This window comes from Leptodactylus fuscus, chromosome 1 (genome assembly GCF_031893055.1).
Source record: "Leptodactylus fuscus isolate aLepFus1 chromosome 1, aLepFus1.hap2, whole genome shotgun sequence".
Lineage (NCBI taxonomy): Eukaryota > Metazoa > Chordata > Amphibia > Anura > Leptodactylidae > Leptodactylus > Leptodactylus fuscus.
In genome coordinates this window covers 111885956-111911759 of record NC_134265.1, presented here as the reverse complement: position 1 = coordinate 111911759, position 25804 = coordinate 111885956, and the positions used below count along the sequence as shown (strand labels likewise).

The 25804-nt window shown below is 41.4% G+C and overlaps 2 protein-coding genes across 2 annotated transcripts in view; one reads left to right on the top strand and one right to left on the bottom strand.

Moving 5' to 3' along the window:
• Positions 1 to 705: 705 nt before the first annotated feature.
• PRR14L (proline rich 14 like) lies at positions 706 to 25644 on the bottom strand. Its single transcript, XM_075276224.1, has 9 exons — positions 25592 to 25644; positions 22659 to 23072; positions 19927 to 20011; positions 13133 to 17198; positions 12706 to 12783; positions 12123 to 12621; positions 8295 to 8404; positions 3666 to 3737; positions 706 to 1739 (listed from the first exon to the last, which is right to left on the bottom strand). The coding sequence occupies exons 2-9, from the start codon at positions 23022 to 23024 to the stop codon at positions 1445 to 1447; spliced, it is 5571 nt and encodes a 1856-aa protein (XP_075132325.1). The 5' UTR covers positions 23025 to 23072; positions 25592 to 25644; the 3' UTR covers positions 706 to 1444.
• A 26-nt stretch (positions 25645 to 25670) lies between these two features.
• DEPDC5 (DEP domain containing 5, GATOR1 subcomplex subunit) overlaps positions 25671 to 25804 on the top strand; it is a 60813-nt gene continuing 60679 nt past the window's right edge. The window contains exon 1 of the mRNA XM_075276235.1: positions 25671 to 25755. The gene's annotated coding sequence lies outside the window, so the exon portion shown is untranslated. The remainder of the gene's footprint in view (positions 25756 to 25804) is intronic.

Sequence of the window (25804 nt, the reverse complement as noted above, 5' to 3'; positions counted from 1 at the left end):
ACACCCCCTCCCCATCACCCAGCAACTACTGCACCCAAAAACTCAGACCATTTTAATTTTTGAAATTTTCCATTAGCTGCTGCAGTTGCTCCCAGTTTTATTTTTCTATTTTGTGGTAAAATTAGGGGCCTCGGCTTATATTCGAGTATATACGGTAATAATAGAACAGACCTTCTTTGAAAAATTATTTTTTACCAATATAACCCCTTTAAGCTTGTCCAATTTTTTGTGCTAACTACACAAGCTTTGAAATGATGTGTGTATGTGTGTAACTATAGAGGGATATTTAAGAAATAAACAACTTTTTTAAATCTCTGATCTTTCGACACTTGAATAATCTTTACCAAGTTAAGGAACAATTTCTTCAAAGTACACACAATTTATGAGAGCCATTGATATTTATTAACTTTTTTTATAACTTAAAAACAACAGACTTATCTGCAATCCACAGAAAGGTAGGGTCCAAGTAACACAGCAAGATCACATGTGCTGCTTATCACCACACAGAGGTTCAGAAATACCATTAACCCTTACAACAGCAGCCAGCAATGTTAGCACATTGACCATGACCACTGTTACAAAAACTGTAGCATATAATGTAAACTATTGCGTGAGCCTGAATTTTCTACTAGGACCATAGGTAAAAAGCTGGATAAGAACTTCAGCCAAATCTCATATATATATATATATATATATATATATATATATATATATATATATATATATATATATATATATATATATATATAGATTTTGCAAGCTGGAACTATCAAAACCAATGGTGAAGCTTAAAAACTCACGTGTTACATAAGTTTTACAAAGGCTTCCTTCACATCTTGCAAGGCACAAGAATTGTTCTGAATTAGACAGTATTGTGTGACTCATGGGAGAAATAAAAAAGGGACCAAAACTGAAAATAATGTTAAAAACCAAAAACAAACAAAAACACTGCAGCATATGCAGTTTATTACATAGGAGGAAGCACAAACCTGCATCAAGCAACAGCTTAAGAACCTGATTAAAACTTGAAAATGCCAACATCTGTTTTCTTTTCCATTAAAACTATGAATATATATATTTATAAATATAGACATTATTTAAGTGCATTAATGCTATACTTCACTTTCCAGTGCAGATATTTAGATGGTTTTTTTGTGACCATCTGAAAAAGATCAGTACAGATCTAAGTCCCAAGCAAACATGCAAGTCCCTTAACTTAAAGCATATTATCTCTGCATCCTGCACTCCTTTGGTGAGGTCATAATAAATCGGACCATAACATTGTGACAATTGGAGAATGCCTTCAGTTTTGCAGTTGCAGACATAGAAGAAAAATAAAATCTCTCCAACTTAATGTCAAATTCTACAACATGGCTGATAATTTAACTGAACAATCTAGGCATTTATTATAACAGCTGAACTAGTTCGAGGCTACCAGTCTCTATCAGCTTGGCATTTCACAAGCTGCCGATTCCCTTTCCATGGCTTCCTCTTCCAAAAGACAGTTTTCAAGGTCCATGAGTTTCTGTATGAGAAGTGCATCGAGCTGTACCCCCTCCATGGCAGCTTTCCTCCCCCGCTTGCAGCTGGTCATTACTTTCATTACTTTGCCTTTTGGTCGTTTCAGTCTTGGAACTGTGCAGTCTCTGAATTCTAGAACACGTTTCCTCTTTTGCTGGGAGACAGAAATTAAGACTCCATTTTTCTCTTTGGGCTCTTCAAATATTGTTTCAAGGCTACTGTATAAAATAAAAAGTAAAAAAAATTAATTGTGTGTAATATCTATCTACACATACACTGGCATGCAAGAGTTTGGACACCCCTGGTTAAAATGACTGTTATTGTGAACAATTAAGTAAGTTAAAGATAAAATGATCTTCAAAAGGGTATAGCATTAAAGATAACACATTCCCAATGTATTTTTGGATGCAAAGGTTTTGCTACCCTGCATGGTTAGTACCTAGTAGCACCCCCTTTAGCAAGTATCACAGCTTGTAAAAAAGTTTTGTAGCCAAAGAGTTTTTCAATTCTTCTTTGAGGGATTTTCATCCATTCTTCCTTTGAAAGGTCTTCCATTTCTGTGAGATTCCTGGGCCATCTCACATGCACTGCTCTTTTGAGGACTAGCCACATATTTTCAATGATGTTCAGATCAAGGAACTGTGAAGTCCATGGTAAAACCTTCAGCTTGTGCCTTTTTAGGTAGTCTATGGTGGATTTTGACATGTGTTAAAAGGATCATTATCCATTTGTAGAAGCCATCCGCTCTTCAATTTCAGCTTTTTTTTTTTTTTTTTAAACATGGTGTTATGTTTGGATTCAATTAAATTTCAGCAAATTCTTGAAGCATTTTTCCCTCCACCCATGAAATGTTGCCCGTGTCATTGGCTACATCACAATCCCCAAGTATGATTGATTCATTCCCCATGTTTAATGGTTGGAGAGACGTTCTTTTCCAGAAATCATGTGCCCTTTTATCTCCAAACTTACCTTTGATTGTTGACTCCAAAAAGTTCTATTTCAACCTTATCAGTGCACAGGACCAAAATGCATTAGGCTTGTTTAGATGTTCTTTTGCAAAATTCTGGCGCTGAATTTTAGGGTGAGGACGCAGCAGTTTTCTTCTGATGACTTTTCATGAAGGTCAGATTAGTGCAGGTATCGCTGAACGGTAGAACAATGTACCACAACTCCAGAGTCTGCTAAGTCTTCCTGAAGGTCTTTTGCAGTCAAGCGAGGGTTCCGATTTGCCACTATGGTAATCCTATAAGCAGCTGTCTTTGAAATATTTTTTGGTATTCCAGAACTTATCTTGACTTTCACTGTCCCTGGTAACTGCCATTTCTCAATTACATTGAGAATTGAAGAAAGGACAACTTGAAAATGCTTTGCTATCTTCTTATAGCATTCTCCTGCTTTATGGGCCTGCACCATTGTCATTTTCAGGGTGCTAGGCAGTTGCTTAGAAGAACCCATGGCTGCTGTATTTTGGCACATGGTTAGAGGAGACTGGGAATTTATAAAGCTGTAAAATTTGAAATGGGAATACCCCTTTAAAGTCTATGATCTAAAGAAGAGGTGCACAATCTTTGTTGTCCGAAGGTAACATTATTATGCTGAACTACTCCTAAGGGCTAAACTAATACCGCTGGAGACATTAATGGAATATCAAAAGCATAAACCATAAATGTCCGATAAGTGGGAACCCTGAAAAAGGAACCTATATCACACAAGAGAATGGGGGTCCCTTTTACCACAGTCAGCATTCTTGAGAGGAGACCAAGTGCACATATGGCTCCCTCCACTGAAGATTATCTGTACTGTAGCAATAGCCTAGCCACTTAGAACTACAATGGAGAGAAATGGATGAACAACCTCCTTTCTAATTTATATACTCCTTTCTGAAGTGCCAAACAGGGGCACGATAGGAAATCTCTTATATTTCAGGAAACTGGGTAACGGTGACCACATGGGGATATGGCAGCAAGTACTAACCCACACATTGATTTCTTGTTGTTTGGTTCAGCACAAATGGGTATTGCTGCCTGTATATAGCCCCCATTTCAAGGGCTGTGTATCACTAATCTAAGGCATCTACATAGGTAGGGGGCGAGAGAAAATGATAAAAGTATTTTGACCACAATTCCCACTGGGATGTTCCATACCGTGCCGGTGGTGGAGACTTGTAATTCTTGTTGGTGTAAATGTCCTCCAAGCTGAACTCTTTCTTGTTAACTCTATAACATAAAATATAAAAAGGAACATGCCAGAACATGAAATGCAGGAAAAGAAAACACAATTCAGATCAATACTGGGGGATTCAATCACACTGTTCTTATCTACAGAATCTATGCATGGAGATAAAGATGTGCTTTAAAGATTTCCATATCAGGTGCATAATGGATTAAGAATACATGACCTTACATGTGAATCAGCCCGAGGCAATGAGGGGAGATCATTAACCCTATCCCTGCCACCCACTTGGTCCAGATGTTATCAGGTCAGAGAGGCTGAGTAGCCCAAAACGCATCTCACAAGTCCCAAATAACATGAAACTTTTCCTATTCATTATTAGGCAAAGCTGTCAAATACTCCAGTGACCGCGCGTTCCTAATTCTAGAGTACAACTCCTCAAGTGCTGGAGGGGCGGGCTACCGCCAATGCTTGGCTATCAAGCACATAGCGGAAGTAAGGAGAAGTAACAGGAGACAAAAGGCGTGCTTGCACAATTTAATGGGAGGGAGATTAAGGTGGTAGGTCCTGGCAGCCAAGCGGAGACTAACCCCCAACACCTGTTCCAAAAAAACCCCGGGACCTGGTACCAATAAGGCTGAAGAGAAGGACAAGCCCTAAGGGCTAGTTCACACGTGAACTGCCCACGCGGGTTTTGACACAGAGAGAGACGCGGCGAGCCGCGTCTCTCTCTTGTCAAAACCCGCCCGCCACGACCATCGTGGTCGCGGCTTTCACCTCCGCTGTCGGTTCAAATGAATGAGCCAACATGGAGGGTGCCGCAGCCGGGCGGAAGCCGTGCGGCGCAGCCCGCGTGGCTTCCGCCTGAAGAAAGAGCATGTCGCTTCTTTTCTCCGCTAGCAGCAGCCCGCCGCTAGCGGAGAAAAGAAGCCCGGCGGTCTCCATAGACCACCATTATAAGGGGAGGTTTTGGACGCGAAATCCGCTGTCAAAAACCTCCCCTTATACTCACGTGTGAACTAGCCCTAAAAAGAAGGAAGATGTGTGCAGGACGGGTACCACAACGCCAGCAACAATCCAGGACAGACCTGCCAAAAGCGTGGAGGAGAGCTGGCGTGTGGTACCAATGCATCAACATCTTAAAGAAAATCTCCTTTAGAACAAAACATCCTGAAGTCTTAGGTGCCCTGTTCCAGATAAGGGACCAATCAGTATTTGATACAGACTGCCCCAAGTAGGTCTCCCATCCTGACATGTCAGGATGTTTAGGTAAAACATCAGGGATGGGATCTGAGAGGAGGCAATACATATCTGAAATCAGCCCCTGCGTCCAAGCACCAGCCTTACAAAGCCTCTCAAAAAATGTGGGAGTAGGTGCTACTGGCTCCCGGAAAATAGAGGAAGCCAGATGGGAGACCTGGATATACGTGAACTCACTGGACCCGGGAAAGCCAAACCTAGATTGGAGCTCGGCAAACAGTAAGAGAGTCCGAGTCCTATAACTGATAATATCGGCAAGTTGGAATAGACCCGCCCTCAGCCATGGGCCAGCCACGGGTCCAGTGAGTCCAGGCAGGTAATTAGGGTGGAGGAGAAAAGCAGTCGTAGAAGAATGCGAGGAAGAGATACCAAGGAAGTTTATTGGTGCTGTAACCCAGATGTTTACCATTGTCCAGGTCGCAGCACCAAAATAGTTGCACCAAACACTTACACATCACATACACAAAGTCATCAATGAAGTTTACATTTGACCCTGTCTTGTCCAGGGCCTGACCTTTATAGAGTAAAATATGCTGATCGCTTTTCTAGTGATATCTGTTACATGCTAAAATAATAGCATAATGATTATCACTAGAGATGAACGTATAAAACACTTCTCACAGGAGGAAAAATTCCATCAGATAGATAACATTTTCACCCACTGAACATATATAAAAATCAGTTTTTGGCAGCTTTCAGATGAGTATAATAGCAGGTGTTTTTTTTTTTTTTTTCACCCAGAATACAAGCGAAACACCTGGATGAATAGTCATCAGATCTAGAATTATAGCTCTATAACACCAGTAGGAATGAACAGCACGAACTTCAGATGTTATGTCCATAATATGTGAGCAATAAAGCGGCCATGTTGTGGCAGTATGAAACTGTCCCTAGTCATCACATTAGTTAGGTATTGAGATTATAATTATTCATCAGAATTACAGTTTTATAGGGGGATAGAAAATGATATCCTTATGCAAGCCCCTACATTTAACTTCTGCACCTGTAATTATAGATAGAGCTATATCTGTCTGTATGGTACGTATGGATTCCTCACATATTGCAGTTCTATGGAAAGTACATTTTGTTTGCAGAAAAGGATTGCTTCAGACGCACTTTAGCGGCTAATTTGAAATTTTTGTGCAATTTTTGCCTGTAATCTCTGATTGTTGCAAAGTGGAACGAAGGTGGTTGTATGTATGAAACATTAGGTTGTGTTTTTATACAAGGTTATGCTGTGCAATCTCAAAAAAAGTTAGCTTTTGGTATGACAATCATAAATGAGCAGTATAGGGTTTTTTTTAACAGAAAATATTGCTAGTCTTCTGTATTACAGTTTTTGAGAGTACGAGCTCTTGTTGTAGTTGATTTTTGTGGTATTTATAAATGGTGTACACCTTGATCTATTTTATATGTGTTTTGTGTGTGAATGTGCTACTGGATGTGAGTTTTAGGTGCAAATATATGATTTTAAAAAAAATAAAAAAAAATTAACATTTCCAGCTTCAAAGCAGATTTTTGCTCCTTCCTGTTCTGGTGATTTTATAAAGATATGTGCATGCAGGTGCTTTAATCTCTTTTTATTAATTTTTTTTATTTATTTTTTAAATCAGAGGTGAAAAACACGGTAGTTTGTCAATTTTTTTTTTACCGTACGAAAAAATAATTTTAAGCATTTGTAGACCAGAAATATTCTGACACAGGGATACCTAATGTGAATGTGTGTCACTGTAATTTTGAACTAAATGTATTTTAGGTAAAAAAAAAAAAATGTTTTAATTTATTTATTTTTACTATTTTATTAGCCTCCCCCCTTCCCCATGGGGATTGAATCTGCAATCATTGGATTGCAGGTCCCATAGACTGAAATAAAATTTTAGTGCAGTCTATGGGAGATTCACAATGTTACTATTGATGCTGGGGGTTTTCTGGCCTGCAATGCCCACGATCAGAAAACTCTGATCGCAGGCATTAGCGTTAGGTCTCCACTGTGAAATACATCTTTAAAGACCTGTCATCCGCCGTACTAATATGGCAAATGTCGAGAAAGGGTTAAGTCAAAATTGCTGAAGGTGCCAGTTCGTATATAGTACCCAGTAGTATTTTGACAATACTGCAAGCGTCTACTTTCAGGTAAAAAAAAAATATATATATATATATATATATATATATATATATATATATATATATATATATATATATATATATATAGGCATGGGGGAAGGGGAGGGGCCAGTATAATTTTTTAATATTGCAACTTAGGTTTTGTTTGTCCTTCTCAAAAATGAAAACTGCCATGGCTACCAGAGGAGAAAAATGTCTGGAAACACCTGGAAGTGAAAGGGTTAGTTAACACTAGCCATCTGGCATAGGAAAAAAAAAAAGTTACAAACTTTGGGTTTGCAGCTTTTTAAATGCCAGTGATGACAATAATTGTTGTAACTGGCATTTTTGCACCTCCCACTCTACTTTCATGAAAGTGATAATGGCGTGGGAGCTGCGCTATATTTAATATCATTTATGCATTGAATATGCCAGTCTTCAGGGACAGGAGGCACTTGTCCACCAGAAAAAAATAAATAAAATGTAAAGAATAGATGAAAAGAATCTTCGTTTGCTTTTTCTTTCAACAATTATATATTCCTAGAGCTCTACTGTCAGATGAGTTCAGCCATATTAATACATTCAAAGCAAATGTGGCCTGATGACAATGAGCATTTGTTCATTGGGAGTGGGTTTACTTACTAGTGATAAGGCCAAGAATGTAGACCTCCAAAAAGGAAGACAAAGACGTTACATAGATGCCATTAGCTTAACCCTGTATGGCTGTCTTTTTAATGCCCCCATAATCTCAAAACAGGAGCATTTTAAATTGAAATATAACATTTAGTAACTAGGGACCCGGACTACTGAAACACATTTAATAATTTCCTAATGTATAAATTGGTCACCTTTATAATAACTACCGTATTTTTCGGATTATACCCGTTTCTGAGATTTATTTTAATTCAGACTTCTTGTATCATGGTTATTTACATGCACTCAATCATGCATGTCATTAATCATACAAGGAGTCTCAAGTAAAATAATGCCAAGGAGAGGCTGCACAAGGAAGACTGAGTATTTAGCACTGCTGTGGATGTAGTTGCAGATAGTTTTTGGAAGCTGGATAAACCCTTTAATGAAATAGGCACATCTTCATTATGGCACCAACTGGATCAAGTCTAGTATGTGAAACACCAGTCCTGATGAGTTTCCCCCAATATTATGAAAGTTAAGCATCTTTTTAGCTTGAAATAACATACATATGATTTGAAATATACAATATTTGGCAGTATTACCTTTTTGGTTTTGGGAGACCCATTGGGGTCAGATTTGGATCTGGTTTGGGAATAGTTCTTCTGATTCGAATTTGAGAGACTCGCTGAGGCTTCCTTTCAAAGGATCCATTCTATAAAATGAGATTTATAAAAATATATAGAAAATGTATTTATTTATTTTTTTTATAACCAAAGGCTGAAGAATTTAAACATTAAGACTGTGTAATTGTTCATTAATATTCATTTGAACCACATACAAGAGCTTCAGTACATTTACTAGCAGGTGCACCTGGTTATATAACTCACTAAAGTTCAGTCTCATTCAAGTGAATAGAACTGAGTTACCGTATTTTTCGGACTATAAGACGCACTTTTTTCCCCAAAAATTTTGGGGGAAAAGAAGGGTGCGTCTTATAGTCTGAATGTAGCGCCTGGCACCCGCTGTAATAGAGAGGCGGGTGCCGGCAAGGGATAGATGCCGGGGTCTGAGACATCCTGATACGGGCCTGGCAGCTTCCAAGACTCCCATCCTTGATGAGTTCAGCCTATCTGCCTGAGGGCTGGCCACCATCTCTATATTTGACTGCTCGTTCCACTTTAGCTGTTGGAACCTCCTGAAGCTATTCAGCATCAGGTTTCCTGAGACATCGCTCCTCTGCCCTGCATGAAGCCAGCGGCAGGGGCGATGCTATTCCGCTCCTCCGTCCCCCCGCCGCTGGCTTCAGGCAGGGCAGAGGAGCGATGTCTCAGGCCCCGGCACCTGTGCTGGCGTCTATCCCTCGCCGGCATCTGCCTCTCTAGTACAGCGGATGCCGGGTCAGTATCGGTGGCCCCTTCTCCCCCGGGACCGGTCCCCACCGGCCCCGTACCTGTGAAGTTGCAGGCCGGCTCCTGCGCGGCGATATCGCAGGAGCCGACCTGTTCGGGTGACAGCCGGGAGCCTAATGAGGCTCCCAGGCCTGTCACTGCTATATATTAGTATTGCGGCTGGGTCTATGACCAGCCGTAATACTAATAGACAGAATGTCCCATAGACGGCAATACAGTTGTATTGCCGTCTATGGGACTTGCAATCAAGTGACCGCAGGTTCAAGCCCCCGGGGGAGGAATAAAATAGTAAAAAAAAAAAAAAAAAAAGCTTTAAAAATATATAATAAAAATATGAAATAAATAAAAGTTCTAAAAATCACCTCCTGTTTTTTTTTTCAATACAAGGTGATCTAAGAAATAGACATTCCCCAAAATGGTATAACTAAAAAGTACATCTGGCCCCGCAAAAAAAAAAAAACACTCTATGCATCCCCGTACAGCTGCAGGGTCACCTGTCAATGTGGCCTTGCAGCTGTTGCAAAACTACAACTCCCATATATTAAATATTTTACCAGTTTTTGCTTCAAAATTTTTTTCCCCTATTTTCCTCCTCTAAAACCTAGGTGCATCTTATAGTCCAGTGCGTCTTATAGTCCGAAAAATACTATATTTATAATAATATTATAGCAGTCAGAGCAAAACAGAAAGTAGCATGACAAAAAAACAAAAACAAAACAAAAACAAAACAAACAGTCCTCAGTAGAACAGTTTCCCAACCTTTCAGAATCAGGGCACCCTTTTAAAATGGAATTTATGGACTCCCCGTTAAATACTATTCTTGTTGCATGGTGGACACAGCACCATGGGTGTAGACCAAGCCACTAGGAATTAGCAAAAGATCTCCTCTCCACATATACTGCACTAGTCACTTTGTACTGCAACAGTAGGAGAGAGAGACAAAGGCAAAAAATGAACATAGGACCAAAACCTCCATGAACTCGAAATGAGATAAGGATTTTACGGCTAATACCAAAATCCCATTTTCTCGCTTATTTCATTGGAGACAGCACTATGGGATGTCCTAAAGAAACCCTAAAGGGAGGGAAATACAGAGCCATGCGAGCAACCTAGCGCAAAGCAACTTGCAGAACCGTTTAATCCAAGCTGAGGCCACAGAGAGGATCTGCAGAACATGGTTAAAGTATGGACAGAGGCCCAGGTAGCAGCCTTGCAGACCTGAGTAGCGGAAACCTGATGCTGAATAGCTTCAGGAGGTTCCAACAGCTAAAGTGGAACGAGCAGTCAAATATAGAGATGGTGGCCAGCCCTCAGGCAGATAGGCTGAACTCATCAAGGATGGGAGTCTTGGAAGCTGCCAGGTCCGTATCAGGACCCGCAGGGACAACAAACAAGACGTGATCGATGAGAAGAGTCAGAGAGAGACACACACACAAAGAGAGACAGACTGCACTGAGGCAGACAAGGAAATGCTCTCATGGATGCTAGGGGTTCGGGCTGAAAAATGGTAAGACAATGTCCTCGATGAGGAAAGGAGAAGGAAAAAAAAGTTGGCGAAGATGTAGAACAGGGGTAGGGAACGTATGGCTCTCCAGCTGTTGCAAAACTACAATTCCCAGCATGCATACTTGCTCTGTTGTTCTTGGAACTCCCTTGGAAGTGAATGGAGCATGATGGGAGTTGTAGTTTCACAGCAGCTGGAGAGCTGAAGGTTCCCTACCCCTGATGTAGAACAACCTTGTGCATGTGAAGAACAAGAAAAGGAGGCTACCAGGATAGGGCAGCTAGTTTGGATACCCTGCGGATGGAAGTAATGGCCACCAACAAAGTAACCATCCAGGACAGAAGTGAAGAATGATCTTGCACACAGGCTCAAAAAGGAGAAGCCTGGCGCACCTCAAGACGAGATTAAGGTCCCAAGGATCCACATGACGACGTTATGGAGGAGCACAGTGTGCAACTCCCTACAGGAAGGACTTCACCCGAGACCAGAGTTTCTCCCAAGGGAAGAGACCAAGGCTCCGATTCAGACTGGTAATAAAGGGTATTACAATGGGCAACACGGTGGCTCATCTGCAAGGAGTTTGTATGTTCTTTGTATGTGTTTGCATAAGAATAATAACAAAAAAATAAACAGACATACTTCTGGGGGGGGGGGGGGGGGGGGGGGGAAAGTACATTGTGATACCTATATGGGACTCACAATCTACATTAAAAAAACAAAAAAAGGGTGTCAAAACACCCACTGACAATGGCAAGAAAACAAGACAAAAGAAAAAAACAAAACAATTTTCGTTTTTGACTACCCTTTTTCCAAACCCCATAACTTTTTTTTTTTTTCCCATTCACAGAGCCATATGAGAGCTTAATGTTTGTGGGACAAACTCTCATAATGGTACCATTTTATTACTCTGTACAATGTACTAGAAAAAAAAAAAATTAATTCAGAACGTGGGGTGGATTTAAAAACAAAGTATAGCGTTCACTCTGCAGCCAAAATGACACGTCACCTGTATTCTATGCTTCAGTATGATTTTTTTTTTTTTTCTTAAAGTTCAAAAATACAACAAGAACTGAATTAGGGTCAGTTCACACAGTGGAAAAGGAAGAGGAAATTCCTCTTCCTTTCCCTCCGCCGACTTTTTCACGTGGCTAACTGCGATGGGATGCCGATGCAGTGCATCCAGTTCCCGATTAGGCTGCTTGCAGCTGAAGATAGGTCATGTTTGGTTTTTTTTGTTTTTTTCCTGCAAGCTGGGAAAAAAAAAAAAAAAAAAAAAAAAAAAACTGCTAGAGACTCATTGAAATGGGTAGGAGGCGTTTTTTGGGCCTGCAAAAAACTCTGTGTGAACTGACCATTACTATGATTATGCTGATGCACACAAGCATTTTCTAAATACATTGCATAAAATATTAAATGGTGCCATTAGGAAGTACAATTTGACCCACAAAATTAAAGGAAAAAAAAAAAAAAAGGTTGGAGTAGGAAGGGGTTAAGGACGCTTTATTTCAGCTACTTACTTCATTTCCCTGGTTCTTGTTCTGGCTTTGTGCGCAGGGAATGATTATTTCCTCTTTCTGCTTAAAGGGACACGTCTGGCCCTTTGATTGTGACTCAGGGCAAGGAAGATCCACAACAGCATCCCTCCGAACGGACCCATCACAATTGTCTAAATGAATTGTAGATTTTTTATGTTTTTGCAAAGGGATGCCAGCTACAGGCTTCACGTCAAGTTTCAAGACAAGTGGGCGTTCTAGATTATCCTTCTGCTGACCAGAGGGCTTAAGTGGCAGATTTAAGTTATCCTTTTTCACAGAAGAAAAGATAAAGGAATGCTTAGGGCCACTGTCCTGTTTGATGGAAAAGCTTGACAACCTTGGGTCATTCTTGTACTGAGATGACAACCAACACCGAGGCCTCGGATCCTTTGGATGAATGGACAAACAAAATGGAAGTCCGAGATCTTCTTGATGAGAAGTCCTTGGTTTGAAAGTAATACTATGGTTCTGAACAGGTAAACTGCAAAATAAAGACAAAATTGAAATACATTGCTAAACAAAAAAGTTTTACAGGCATAAAAGTGAACAGTATATATTTACCTACCTGTATTTATTAAGATGAGAATTGGTATTCAGCGGCAGTCGAGGAACACAAGCCAATTGATGTGGACTTCTACAAGCACTATCCAGAAAACAAAGAAACAAAGAATTAAAAAGGGGGAATAGAAGGAATATTAAACTTAGACAAACCCACCTGAGACGTGAATATCACACCCCTTGTGCCAAAGATTAGCCAACCAATTGCTGAAAGTAATAAACCAGGGAGCCAAGTAAAGGTTATAGTTAACTGTGCCTAAGAAATTCTTCTGAAAGCTACAAACTCACTCTTTAGCTTATTTTCAGTGAAGAACTTGAAGAGCATCTATATAAATAGCTGCCACCACACGTACAATAAGACATGGTAAACTCATCTCTAGTTAAGGGCTGTAAATACATGAAATTAAAGGAGAAAAATAAGCAAAGGTGGTTACCTGATAATGTTGCTGTTCTGGCTTGGTAGCCAAACACTGCAGTTTGGATGTGTGTTGGCACAGTCAGAAGGGAAGGCAGAGACGCCATGTTGGCTCCAAGTAGAAAGAATGCGACCCATAGAAAACGCTAATGAAGAAAACTGATCCTTTTTTGTGGTTAACTGCTGTGGTGATCCCTTAAGTCCATGTGCAAATTGCGTCACAGAAAGTTTTTGGACGGTGGGAATTCGACTTCCCAGATTCATTCTCCTTGTCCATAATCTGTAACTTCCAGGAGAAGAAAGTGCAAGTACTGTGTGAAGGCCAAGTGTCGAGCATCCCGATTTTCTGACAGTCTTACTTGTACGGCTGGACTCTGAACTTGATGTTAAAGACCTAAACTGTGGGTTCCACTGTGTGAGGAGGTGAACATTGTCAGTGTCTGGCGGCATGTGAGATGAAAGGAAAAGTGATAGCGTCCACTCTGAAAGTTCTGATGAATGAGCAGTAGACTGAGGACTTCCTAAAATAAAGTCTGGGGGATTAAGTTTTAGAAAGTCTGACAAGCAGCTAGGATCTAGGTTTACATGAAAAGAGACAGGAAAAGTTAAATTATCACAAGCATGTAAAGAAAAAGTATCACCTAGACTGCTAAAGTAACTTTTAGGGTACAGATTCATAGACTGACAAACACGGCGGTCTCTACTTGATGTAAGGCACACATTTTCTTGCCAAATTTGCCCTGGCTGCGAGTTCATTCTCATACGGACACATGAAAAGACATTCAGCAATTTCTTTGCCTGCATCTTCACACGGTGAAAGGGAACAACTTTCAAGTTGCTGGAGAAAGTCTCACATTTGGATGGAGCGGTCAGTCTATTGGCAATTCTGGATAATTTGCTTAGTAACATCTGATCTTGGGTGCTTTTCAGTAAAGAAGTTGCTTTTTGTGAAACAGCGCCTCCCCTGGTCAGTTTGGAACAATGAGGCTTTGAAGTCAAATTTAAGTCTATGTATTCAGACGGCAGCAATTTATATTTAACACTAACATCAGGGGAGTCTTGGACGTCCAGAACAGAGGAACTCTTGCAGGTCTTAGTCTCAATATTTATTGGCAAGTTTTCTTGGGCAGAAAAACTCTTACATTTCCAGTCTGGCTGCTTTTTCACAGAGATGTCAGTGCCTAAACGGGGATGGCTTGTGCTGGAACTTGGAGGGTCCGTTCTTTTACAAGCCTGTCCAGATTGGTAGAGGTGGTAGCTTTCTGAATTCTGAGAAAACTTGTCACTGCAGTTCAACAGGCCAGAAGTGGCAGGACACATATCCCTTCCATTAGAAATCTTTGGTCTTTTTGCTTCCCGTGGTATAGAATAATTAAGGCTTTGAGGTGCAGGTCTCAAATTAGACTTCTTACTGTTTCCAGTACTGCTCAACATCTTTATGTAATCTGCAGACTGTGTGGATCTAGCTTTTAGAGTCTTCTTATGAACTGCAATTTCCATATTAAATACATCTCTTTGGGGCTTGACTCGCGTGAATTTAGTCTTAACTGGAACAACTGCTTTCGCTAGAGAGGACACGCTCTCAAGTGTCAATTTTTTTTTCATACGCAGCATAAATGGGCTTCTACCTTCAATTAAAATATCAGATTGAGCACTTTGTGTTGGACCACTGACAACTTCTTTGGAAGCCTGCATGCACTCTACAGGGTTCGAAGCTTTAAAGAGCTCTTGAAACGTGGTAGTAGGTTTTGGCCTGAGGTCGGTCTCTTGCTTTAGTGAAAGTGATTTACTTGGATCATCCAGTATCTGTACTGAGGATTCAGTATAGCTCGTAGTAACATCCAACTGTAAGTTACCTAAGAAAACGTTGCTGTGACTTTCCTCCCTGTTCTTGACATCAGTGAGGGATACGTTATTAGCTGAGGGGTGTAATGTCAAATCAGAACAGTCATTGGACAAATACAACTGGGGTGCAAGTCTTTCTTTAGAGAAGCACGCATGTGTTTGGTCACTTTGAATTGGGTCACCTGCTTGTTGGACATCAGAAAGATGAGGTAATGCAGACTTATTATGCACAGTTAGAGCTACAGAGGAGTCACATAAAGCACCAGAATGAAAATGACAATTGCCTTCTGACTGGTTGGTGGAGGAGGGCACTCTGGGTATTCTGCTGTCATATATTTTAATACTATGGCACTCAGCATGACAAGGAAAGGAATTTGCTGAGGCATTACACTTAATCCCTTGTGCTAATAAGGTTTCCCTTTGTCTTAAAGAATCTAGAACTGCTTCATCTTTTTTAGATTTGCCACCATATTGGCTAAAATCTTCTACTTCTAGTGGGTCCTTAAATGCTTTCGGCACACAGTCTTTTGTAGAATTCTCAGGAGGATCTTCAATACGGTAACCTTCTTTTTTACCACCTTTCAGTTCGTCATCTTTCTTTAGTTCTTGGGATTCAATTTTCTTGCTGATAACATTGATGGGCTCCCTCAAGGACAACAATGAATTTACTTCAGGCTTTGAGAAAGACCCCCAAATATCAATATAAGGTACAAGTGCATGTGATGGAGTTTCATCAGTATTATACTGTACTGTCTGACAAGGCACTTTCAAGTCATCGGTGGTCAAGACTGCTTCTTTGATGGGGACTAACAAATTTGATTGCACGTGAGAAGTTATAGCCTGGTTACAATTGGTAACATCATGAACAACATTTCGGGGATCACCTATTCCACAACTCGAATCAACCAAACAGTTAGGGTCTTGAAGAGTTCTAGGTGATGTGGTTGCATCATTCATGACAGCTGGTGCCATGTCACAAAGCCTCTCTGACTGTGTGACAGTAAGATTCCTAGTTTCCTTCAACAGATCTATCTCCATAGTCTGTGGGATATTGTATTCATTTTTCTCTGTCTCCACAGAAAGACAAATAGAGTTTATATTGGGCTCTTTAATCCTAAAATTTCTTGCAAGGCCATTAGATGGTGCTACAGACATAACTACGTGTTCTTTAGTTCCACCATCCAGATCTGAATCTTTGATATGACAGTCAACGAAAGAGGTTTTACTGCAGTCAGCTGAAGATTGTTGGTATAAAGGCTCCTCACATATGCTTGTCGCTGGAGCCAGACTAGCATGGTCTTCCAAAGTATTGGCACATGTATATTTATGACAATCCTGTGCACCATCATCGATAGGGTTGTTACAATCACTCTTGCTAGAGGAAAAAGAACATTCTTCATTGTCAAGTGCTTTGGCACTAGTCAAATTTTCAAAGCAAGGAGGATGATTTGGTGTGAAAGACTGATCATCTTCTATAATTCCTGGTGATTTACTACCATCTTCAATGACAGATTTCGCATACAACAGCAAATCCACCTTTAAGGTTTCAGACTGAACATCTTGTAGTCTTGCATTAACAGTCTGTGCAGAATCTGAAGGATATGCAACCGAGGGGTCATTATCTTTTTTATTCAGTGAGGTGGCCTTGATGTCTTGCTGAGTGGACTCAAAATCCATATCCAAGTCCTGATCTGTTGGCACATTTTCATAAGACGCATTCATATCATCATCTGTATTTGGTTCCGATTTTTCCACAAGACAAGTAGCTGAGCCAACATCATTCACACAGGGGAATCCCATGTCTTTGCAAACAGATCTTTCATTAAAGCTTTCTGAAGCTAGTGGTAACTCAGTGTTAAACAATTTCTGGACTGATGAATTCTGAAGACATTGCAAGTGTTTAACTTCAAGGCACTTTACAGAATCTCCATCTCTCGTGTTGTAGGCTAAGCATTGGTGATTTGATGACTTTAACATGGTACATTCATCAGAAAGAGATCCTTCAGGAGACTCCTCTATTGATGTTTGGATTTCTGTAGGTGTTAAACTGCCCCTTTTTGTTAACACTTTATCAGAATTCGATAATCCCAGGTCTGAAGACTCATCACGGTTAGGTTCATGCAGCAGATCACCTACTCTCTCATTCTGCTCAGATTGTAAAACTGCCCCAGTGCCCATGACTTCCATACCTGCAGCTTTATCATTCATCTTGGATATAGGATCACTCAAAGTATGACCATCTGCAAGAAACAAAAGAATAACAGTTTAAAGTATATAAAAACAAGACAAGTCATAACATCTTATTCTACTCTTCCCTAAGGTGCTCAATAGAACCTCCTACCATATTCTTAAAACACCTGTTCCTTTTGTGTATGGCATGATGCCAGATTTAGATACATAGTGGAACAGCAATAGAAGTTTAGTGACACATAAGAGGTTACAGATGTATAATTTCTAGGTATTATCCCAGTTTATTGCTATAATCAATCTACCTAGGGAAAAACTGATAAACAAGATGTATACCAGTAAATCCATGGGCGTGCTTAAAGGGATTCTATCATACAAACCCTTTTTTTTTTCCTGAGTAACACGTCAGAATAGCCGTAAGAAAGGCTATTCTTCTCCTACCTTTCGTTGCCTTCTCCGTGCCGCCGTTCCATAGGAATTCCGGTTCTTGTCGGTATGCAAATGAGTTTGTTTGCAGCAATGGGGGCGTCAACCAATGCTGCGAGAGAACACTCTCCAGCACCGCCTCCATCTTCGTCAGCAACGTCCTCTTCATCCTCTTCTTCCGGCGGTGGCTTGTAACTTCTAGGCCTCGGGCAGAGCAGACTGCGCATGCCCACAAAAAAATGGCCGCTTACAATACTGTGCAAGCGGCCATTTTCTCGTGGCCTGTGGGTATGTGCAGTCTGCTCTACCCGAGGCCTAGAAGTTCCAAGCCACTGCCGGAAGAAGGCGGACGCTGCTGACGAAAATGGAGGCAGCGCTGGAGAGAGTTCTCTTGCAGCATTGGGGATACCCCCAGTGCTCCAAAAGAACTCATTTGCATACAGACAATAACTGGGATTCCTACGGAATGGCGGCGCGGAGAAGACAACAAAAGGTAGGAGAAGAATAGCCTATCTTAAGGCTATTCCGACGTGTTACTCAAAACAAAAGGGTTTGTATGATAGGATCCCTTTAAGCTGACAAAAACAGAACATTTCTGATTCTTGTACCATGGTATTCTGTGTCATCACATCTGTCACTGTGTGAAATGTAGCTTAGAGGGAAAGCCCATAGCACATACAGAATAAAATGATCTACACAAAAGATCAGCATCCATATTCTTTTTACAGCCTTGCCCCAAATGCACCATATAGAATAGGATATAATCAATTACTTGGTCTAGCATGAATGTACAGTCTCCCACAATTACATTTTCTATATGGAATGCAATGTATTGCTCAGTACTAAAATGGGAATGTACTTCTATCCTATCACAAAATGGTACAAAGAAACGAAATCTGACTACCTGGTATAAGCATAGAGTATTTAGAAATATGTATTTAACAGCTATTTCTTTTAATAAAACAGTACAGAGTAGGTGTGTATCTCTATGTATAAAGTTCTGTTCACATATACTTTTGAAAGGACACTGATAGACCTCAGTACAAGTCATTGGTATCCATCCGGTTTTTGTCTTTCAGATGCTCCTATTTAAAGTATCACTTTCACATTACAGTGGCGCTTTGAAGTGATACTCTGATCACAAGTCATCAGTTATCCACAAGTCCAGTGCTCGGCTATTTCTGGCGGTCCCATTAACACATATGGAGTAGGAGCACAAATTTACAATTTCTGCACAGTACAAACTTTGGTGCAAAACATCCTTGTTCCCATTATCAGTGGGAGGCACAGTGATATGACCCCCACTAATCATAGCAAGTTACTACTTATCCTTTGCATGGGTACCGTATTTTTCGGGCTATAAGACGCACTTTTTTTCCCCAAAATTTTTGGGGAAAAGAAGGGTGCGTCTTATAGTCTGAAGGTGGCGCCTGGCATCCGCTGTAATAGAGAGGCGGAAGCCGGTAAGTGATAGACGCCATTACAGGTGCCGGGGCCTGAGACATCGCTGCGCTCCTCTGCCCCGCATGAAGCCAGCAGCGGCAGGGGCTCCTCCGTCCCCCCGCCGCTGGCTTCATGCAGGGGAGAGGATCGTAGAGATGTCTCAGGCCCCGGCATCTATCCCTCCCCGGCATCCGCCTCTCTAGTACAGCGGATGCCGGGTCAGTATCCGTGGCTCCTTCTCCCCCGGGGCCGGTCCCCACCGGCCCCGTACCTGTAAAGTTGCAGGCCGGCTCCTGCGCGGCGATATCGCAGGAGCCGACCTGTTCGGGTGACAGCCGGGAGCCTAATGAAGCTCCCGGGCCTGTCACTGCTATATATTAGTATTGCGGCTGGGTCTATGACCAGCCGTAATACTAATACACAGAATGTCCCATAGACGGCAATACAGTTGTATTGCCGTCTATGGGACTTGCGATCAAGTGACCGCAGGTTCAAGCCCCCGGGGGGGAATAAAATAGTAAAAAAAAGCTTTAAAAATATGAAATAAATAAAAGTCTAAATCACCTCCTCTTTTTTTTTTTTCAATACAAGGTGATCTAAGCAATAGATATCCCCCAAAATGGTATAACTAAAAAGTACTTCTGGCCCCGCAAAAAAAACGCTCTATGCATCCCCGTACAGCTGCAGGGTCACCTGTCAATGTGGCCTTGCAGCTGCTGCAAAACTACAACTCCCATATATTAAATATTTTACCAGTTTTTGCTTCAAAATTTTTTTTCCCTATTTTCCTCCTCTAAAACCTAGGTGCGTCTTATAGTCCGAAAAATACGGTAAGTAATTTGTTGTGACTAAAATACCCCTTTAAAATGGTTTACACTCATTTATAATACAATTATTCAAATGCAATAGTACCTTTCACATAAAGCTGATCTGTAGGATCACGTGTGACTGTGATCTCAAGGAAGCCCTCTCTGATTTGCAAATCTGAAGATTCAACCTTAAAACAAGAAAAGATCATCACTGAGCAATCAATTAAGATAAAAGCATTACAATGTATTACACTAGGTTCACTCTAGCTTGCTTGCCGCTTGCATTTTTCAAGCGGATTTGGGAATGGAATCCCTGAACAAAGAGCAGGTGTGAATCCGGCCTTAAAGTTTAAACGGGATATCCGGTTTATAGTATTGATGATAAATATTATAACTGCAGAGGTCCAACATCCAGGACCGCCACGGATCATTTGTCCCAAGACAGTGTGACTCCTGGTATTGTTTACATTCCCATATCCTATTGAAGTCTATAATCTGCAGGGCCTCATATGTCTAAGGACAGGCCATTGATGCTAGAACCCAGATAGCCACTTCAACTGTCATTTCATGTAAACATATTTGCGATATATATATATATACACACACACATACAGTATATATATATATATATATATATATATATATATATATATATATATATATTTTTACCTCATTAGAAAACTGCCCCCAATGTCTTTCCTCAGCCACTTGTGCAGCATTTCAGGGAATGTGCTGCAAACTCTTTGTAGAATTTTCCACATCAAATTAAAGGGATTCTATCATTAGAATACCCTTTGTAAACTAAATACACGTATGAATAGCCTTAAAGGCTATTCTTCTCTTACCTTTATTATTCTGATCCACGCTGCCGTTCCTGAGAAATATCTTCTTTCTTCCTTATGTAAATGAGTTTTCTTGCAGCACTAGGGACGCGTCCCCAGTGCTGCTTGAAAACCCTCCAGCGACGGCATCTTCTTCTCCGCCTCTTCCCTTCGTCCAAAAGCCCTGACTGTGCACGTACGTCGGCCATTTTTCTGTGGCCAAATGGGAGAGGCAACAGGGAAATGGCCGATGGACGTGCGCAGTAAGCACTTTTGGACAGAGAGAAGACGTGGAGAAGAAGACAGAGGCCATTGCTGGAGGATTTTCAAGCAGCACTGGGGACGCCCCTAGTGCTGTGAGAAAACTCATTTACATAAAGAAGATATTTCTTAGGAACGGCAGGTAAGAGAAGACTAGCCTTTCTTAAGGCTATTCCAAGGGTATTCTAATGATAGAATCTCTTTAACTCCCATGTGGACATACCCTTAGTATACTGTTCATCCATACAAATTTCATGGATGGAACCGGGTAAGGTGTCCTTTATGAAGGACAAGATGTAGTTTTTATGGAAATCATTTTGGGGGAAATGTATAACAATATGACCACTTTATTTTAGGAGACGAAGTGTTTTTTTTAAAAAAAAACAAGCAAAAAACAAGCAAAAAACAAAAACTAGTGATTTGGACATTTTGATTCCCCCCCCCCCTTTTAAAAAATTCACTGCACAAAATATTTTTTTTGGACATGGGGATATTTGTTTGTTTTATATTTAAAAATATTTTACTTTTATTTTTACACCCCCTGGGGTAGTGATGGAGAACCTTTTGGAGATCAAGTGCCCAAACTGCAACCCAAAACCCAATAAATTATTGCAAAAGTGCCAACACGGCAAATCAACCTTAATACCATGCAGGTCCACAATTGCGGACCTGAAAATACAGTTGTGCGAATGGGGTTTTACAAAGCTTTCAATAATACAAAACAACTTTGTACTGCAAGCTAGAAGTTTGCATTTGGTACTTTTGAACAATTAATATTCACTATTTACATCTCAGAGGATCTGTTTTAGTGACCATGCAATGTTATCACAGCCTGTACTAATATCACATGTCTAATGTAGAACAAATACTGTGTGACATAAATAGTGTAGGGACCCTACGTGGTACAATGTGCTCCACAGTGGCCCTCAGATGGTAGAATGTGCTCCCCAGTGGTCCCTCGTAGTATAATATGCTCCTCAGTGGGACCCCACACAGTATTATTTGCTGCTCAGTGGGACCCCACACAGTATTGTATGCTCCACAGTGAGTCATCACACAGTATAATATGCTACTTACTAGTACTTCCACAAAGAGCACTAAGTAGCGTCCTCCTTCTAACAACGCAGACACAGATGAAATACATCATCGTGCCGGCATCAGGGCAGAGGTCAGACTCTGTTGTCAGTGCAAGCCGTAGACCTGCTTCCTACGCTGTACTGAATTCCCAGTTAGTGAGCGATCAGGGAGCCTGGATGGGGGCGACGGTAGGCATGCCAACAGAGAGGGCTCTGAGTGCCCCCTCTGGCACTCGTGCCATAGGTTTGCCAACATAGTCCTAGGAGGTCTGATCATCATTATTATATAGTATATTGCAAATTCCAATGACCTCTATTACAAGTTGCCTATGGAGCCTCCCAGCGATCATGACAACCAACTACCCCCTTCTGATGACTTTTAGGAGTGAAGGGGAGGTAGCAATTGTAACAGAATGGCGATGCCCTTGGTGCTGGCAGTCACAGCTGACTGGGATGTCTAAATGATTAACAACTGTAAACTGTGTCCACACAATTTGTGACTATTAGTGGTGGATGCTGGCTGCATTATACAGCCGCCACTCCACTTATATGGAGCAGACTCAGCTTCTGAGCGCTCTCCATACAATCCACTGTGACCAATTGGTCATTAAAAGGAAGGGGGGGGGGGGGGCCATAAACACAGAGAAAAAAAAAAATACATATACATCCCTACTTACTGATTCTTGGAGCATCATGTTCTGATCGGAATCACAGATCTCCATTGGTGTGACTGTTTCCACTGTATCCAACATTACAGCAGACTTTAACGTAAAGAGTGCTCCTGTGTCTTTTATTCTAGCTGAAGAGACAAGCTCTGGCTCAGGAATAAACTTGGCATCCTCTGCGATTTCTGTAAGTGAATTGTGAGTCTCTTGCAGCACTACCTGATGCGGGTTACTCGCATCTGAAATAGAACTTGGGCCGAGTGTGAACTCATGGATGAAGGGGACATGTAGTACAGGCCACTTGTGTGGGACAGTCCTGCTCGCAGAGGATTCAAGAGCGTTATGAGGTCTCTCCTCCAGAACATCAAGTTCCAGCATTATGATATGTGGGGTTGAAGGGCAGTTTGCCAACCTGCCTGCAGGTCCCTGACAAAGAAAAACAAATGAAGGATCAAACTATTATAAAGAAAAACACACACACCCAATAAAATGAAGCTGGGCAGCAGCAGAAAGTTTAAACTGAACCTCCAATTATAAAACATTTCATAAATGAATAGTAAAGTGAATACAAGAAACTTTGTAATATATCTTAAGGAAATCTTTTTCTTCTGCCATTTATTATGCAGATTTCCTTCTCATCTTTACTCAGACTGTTCATATAATGTCTTATGCAAATTCACCTCACACACACAGAATTCTATGGAGAGGGAAGGGAGGATGAGGAGGGTTTTAATTAATTTATTGCATCATTCTCTAATACTAGGGTCACACCTTCGTTCGGCTTTCTCTTGGAAACCTAGAAAGCATTTACCAGCAGATCCCATAGACTATAATAGGGTCCGCCGGGTTTCCGCCAGAAAAATACAGAGAACAAAGTCCTGCTTGCAGGACCTTCCTCTCCACATTTTTAATGCGGAATGGGGAACAAAACCATCCATCACAGATAATAATAATAATACATTTTATTTATATAGCTTTATCTTTAAAGGGATTGTCCAGGCGGCAAAAATTTTATTTTTTAATTAGGCCTAGGAAGGTGGAAAAAAATAAGAATTCACCTCTCCCCAGTGCCTCCCAGCGCGGACCGATCCTGCTACTCTGGTGTTTTCTTACCAATGCATGTGACCACTGAGGCCTTTTTAACGGTCTCAGCGAAGGACACTGGACGTCACTGCCTGTGACGTCCCCAGGTCTCTTCCTTAGGCCGCTGATTTGTTTCAGCAGTCACGTGAAAGGGCCCGGGATGTCACAGGCAGTGAGGACTTCAGCCAAAGACAGCTGAGCAGCAGGACCAAACCACCAGAGACAAGAGTAGATTTTTTTTTTTTTTGTCCCCCACCTCCCCTGCCTAATTAAAAAATAACATTTTATGTCCATAGTATAGACTTTCTGACAGCCTCTCTTAATCACACAACTGAGACCTTTACTGCTGTGTGGTCATTCTGGGACACATATTGCACCTTACATGGTCTTTGACTTCTTCTCCCTTTCCTCTACCCCTCCCCCCTTTTCCCCTGCCTGTTTTTTTATTGTGTTGCTTTTGGATGGCTTGTATATTTTTCTTTTTGTTTATTTTGATTTTTTTACTTATATTACTATGTCATTTATAAAAACTTTAACAAAAAAGTACAGTTAAAAAAATATAAAATAAAGTTTTAGCCTGGACAACTTTTTTAGGCCTAGCAGTGTAAGGATGGAGTCATACAGTGCGTTTTTTTCCCCCTGAAGAACTGTGCACAGTTTTTAATTGAAGCAATAAGAAGCATCTCGCCTATTGACATTACAACAGAGGTTTTCGGTTTAACGTCCATTACCATACAGGGAAACCAAAGGCAAACACTTTTGATGCGTGAACCTAGACTTTGCTTATCTCTTATGCTCCATGTTGTGCAGGAACTGCAGACAACCCCAGAGGATGGTGATGACTGTTTGGTCTCCATATTCAGTATGGGCTAGCTGGCAAAGCTGCCAGTAGAGAATACTCATAGATCATTTCTAGATTGTGCAATGAGGGATACAAAGTGTAGCTACAATTCTGAGACAGGACTATAATTCAGGTTTAAAAGAATACAGATTGGATGGACTACCGTAACACTCCAGAAGTAATAAAAGCAAACTATGCCGGACAAGATTATAGATTCTGACATCCCAATAGGAATACAGGTGCAATGTATCTGACCGGTAATCGTCCTCTCAGGGTTGTCCACTCCAGTGTGCCAATTCTTCATGAAGACTGAAGGCGGCCAAGTATTGGTCAGTACACGGCCCCATGTCAGCTCATGTATTTCTATATATTCATGAGTTTATAGAGTATAAAATTCACTCTGTTCATATGCCCAAGCTAAATTTGTATGGAGCAGTAACAGCAGCCATAGCAGTATATGGACCCATACCGGGCTGCCATATGCTTCCGATTGACATGGCGTATTCCATTTGACATACATCCGTGCGTAAACCAGCAACTGCTTGTACTAATCCCATCAGCCAGTAAGCAGACACATAATGCTATTGGACAAGCATTGATCTTGTAGCTAAGCCTCAGAGTCTGTGACTGGACAATTCATAGTGTGGTCAGTATTCAGCTGCTTTTCTATTACACTGAAGTAAGAGTCCTAGGACTAGAGGAGAAAGGCTGCCATAATAACAGGCGAGGATGCCATGGACTGACACCTGTGAGAATCATACACGCACTCTGCCTGCCACCATCCATTACACACCCTGCACAAGCCCCCAGCTAAATGAGGGGACCCCGCACTCAGTCACCACATCTCAGCCGCCTCTACAAGTTCTGCTCCTCCACCGGGTCACCTGTCACTTATACCCGCCCGAACTGCAGCCGTGACAGCCCGGAGCACTGGGCAGATGTCTGCCGGCTGTCAACAAACCCTCCCCCCGGTATGTGAGCGCTCATAGCCGGCTCTCACTCCTCCCATCCTGCCTCTCACTTTCTCAGCCGCTCCATGGATCCGTCAGAATCTCCTCCCGAACGACTAGTTACCTCACTTCCGGTCAGACGCTCGTGCCGTCACTTCCGATACAACGTCACGTGTGAGCTTTAAAGTGCTCCCCGGGGCTTCCGCCGGTGTGGCAGTGTATTGTCCCCGGGCAGGTGAGTGGTCGGTGATATGTTCAGTACATTGAGCAAAGTAACTTCAGTT

Coding starts and splice junctions, on each gene's coding strand:
- PRR14L (XM_075276224.1), bottom strand. CDS start 23,024: ATGCTGGAACTTGATGTTCTGGAGGAGAGACCTCATAACGCTCTTGAA. Junction 17,199..19,926: donor AGATCAGCTTTATGTGAAAG/GTACTATTGCAT, acceptor TGTTTCTTGCAG/ATGGTCATACTTTGAGTGAT. Junction 3,738..8,294: donor GGTCTCCCAAAACCAAAAAG/GTAATACTGCCA, acceptor TTTATGTTATAG/AGTTAACAAGAAAGAGTTCA.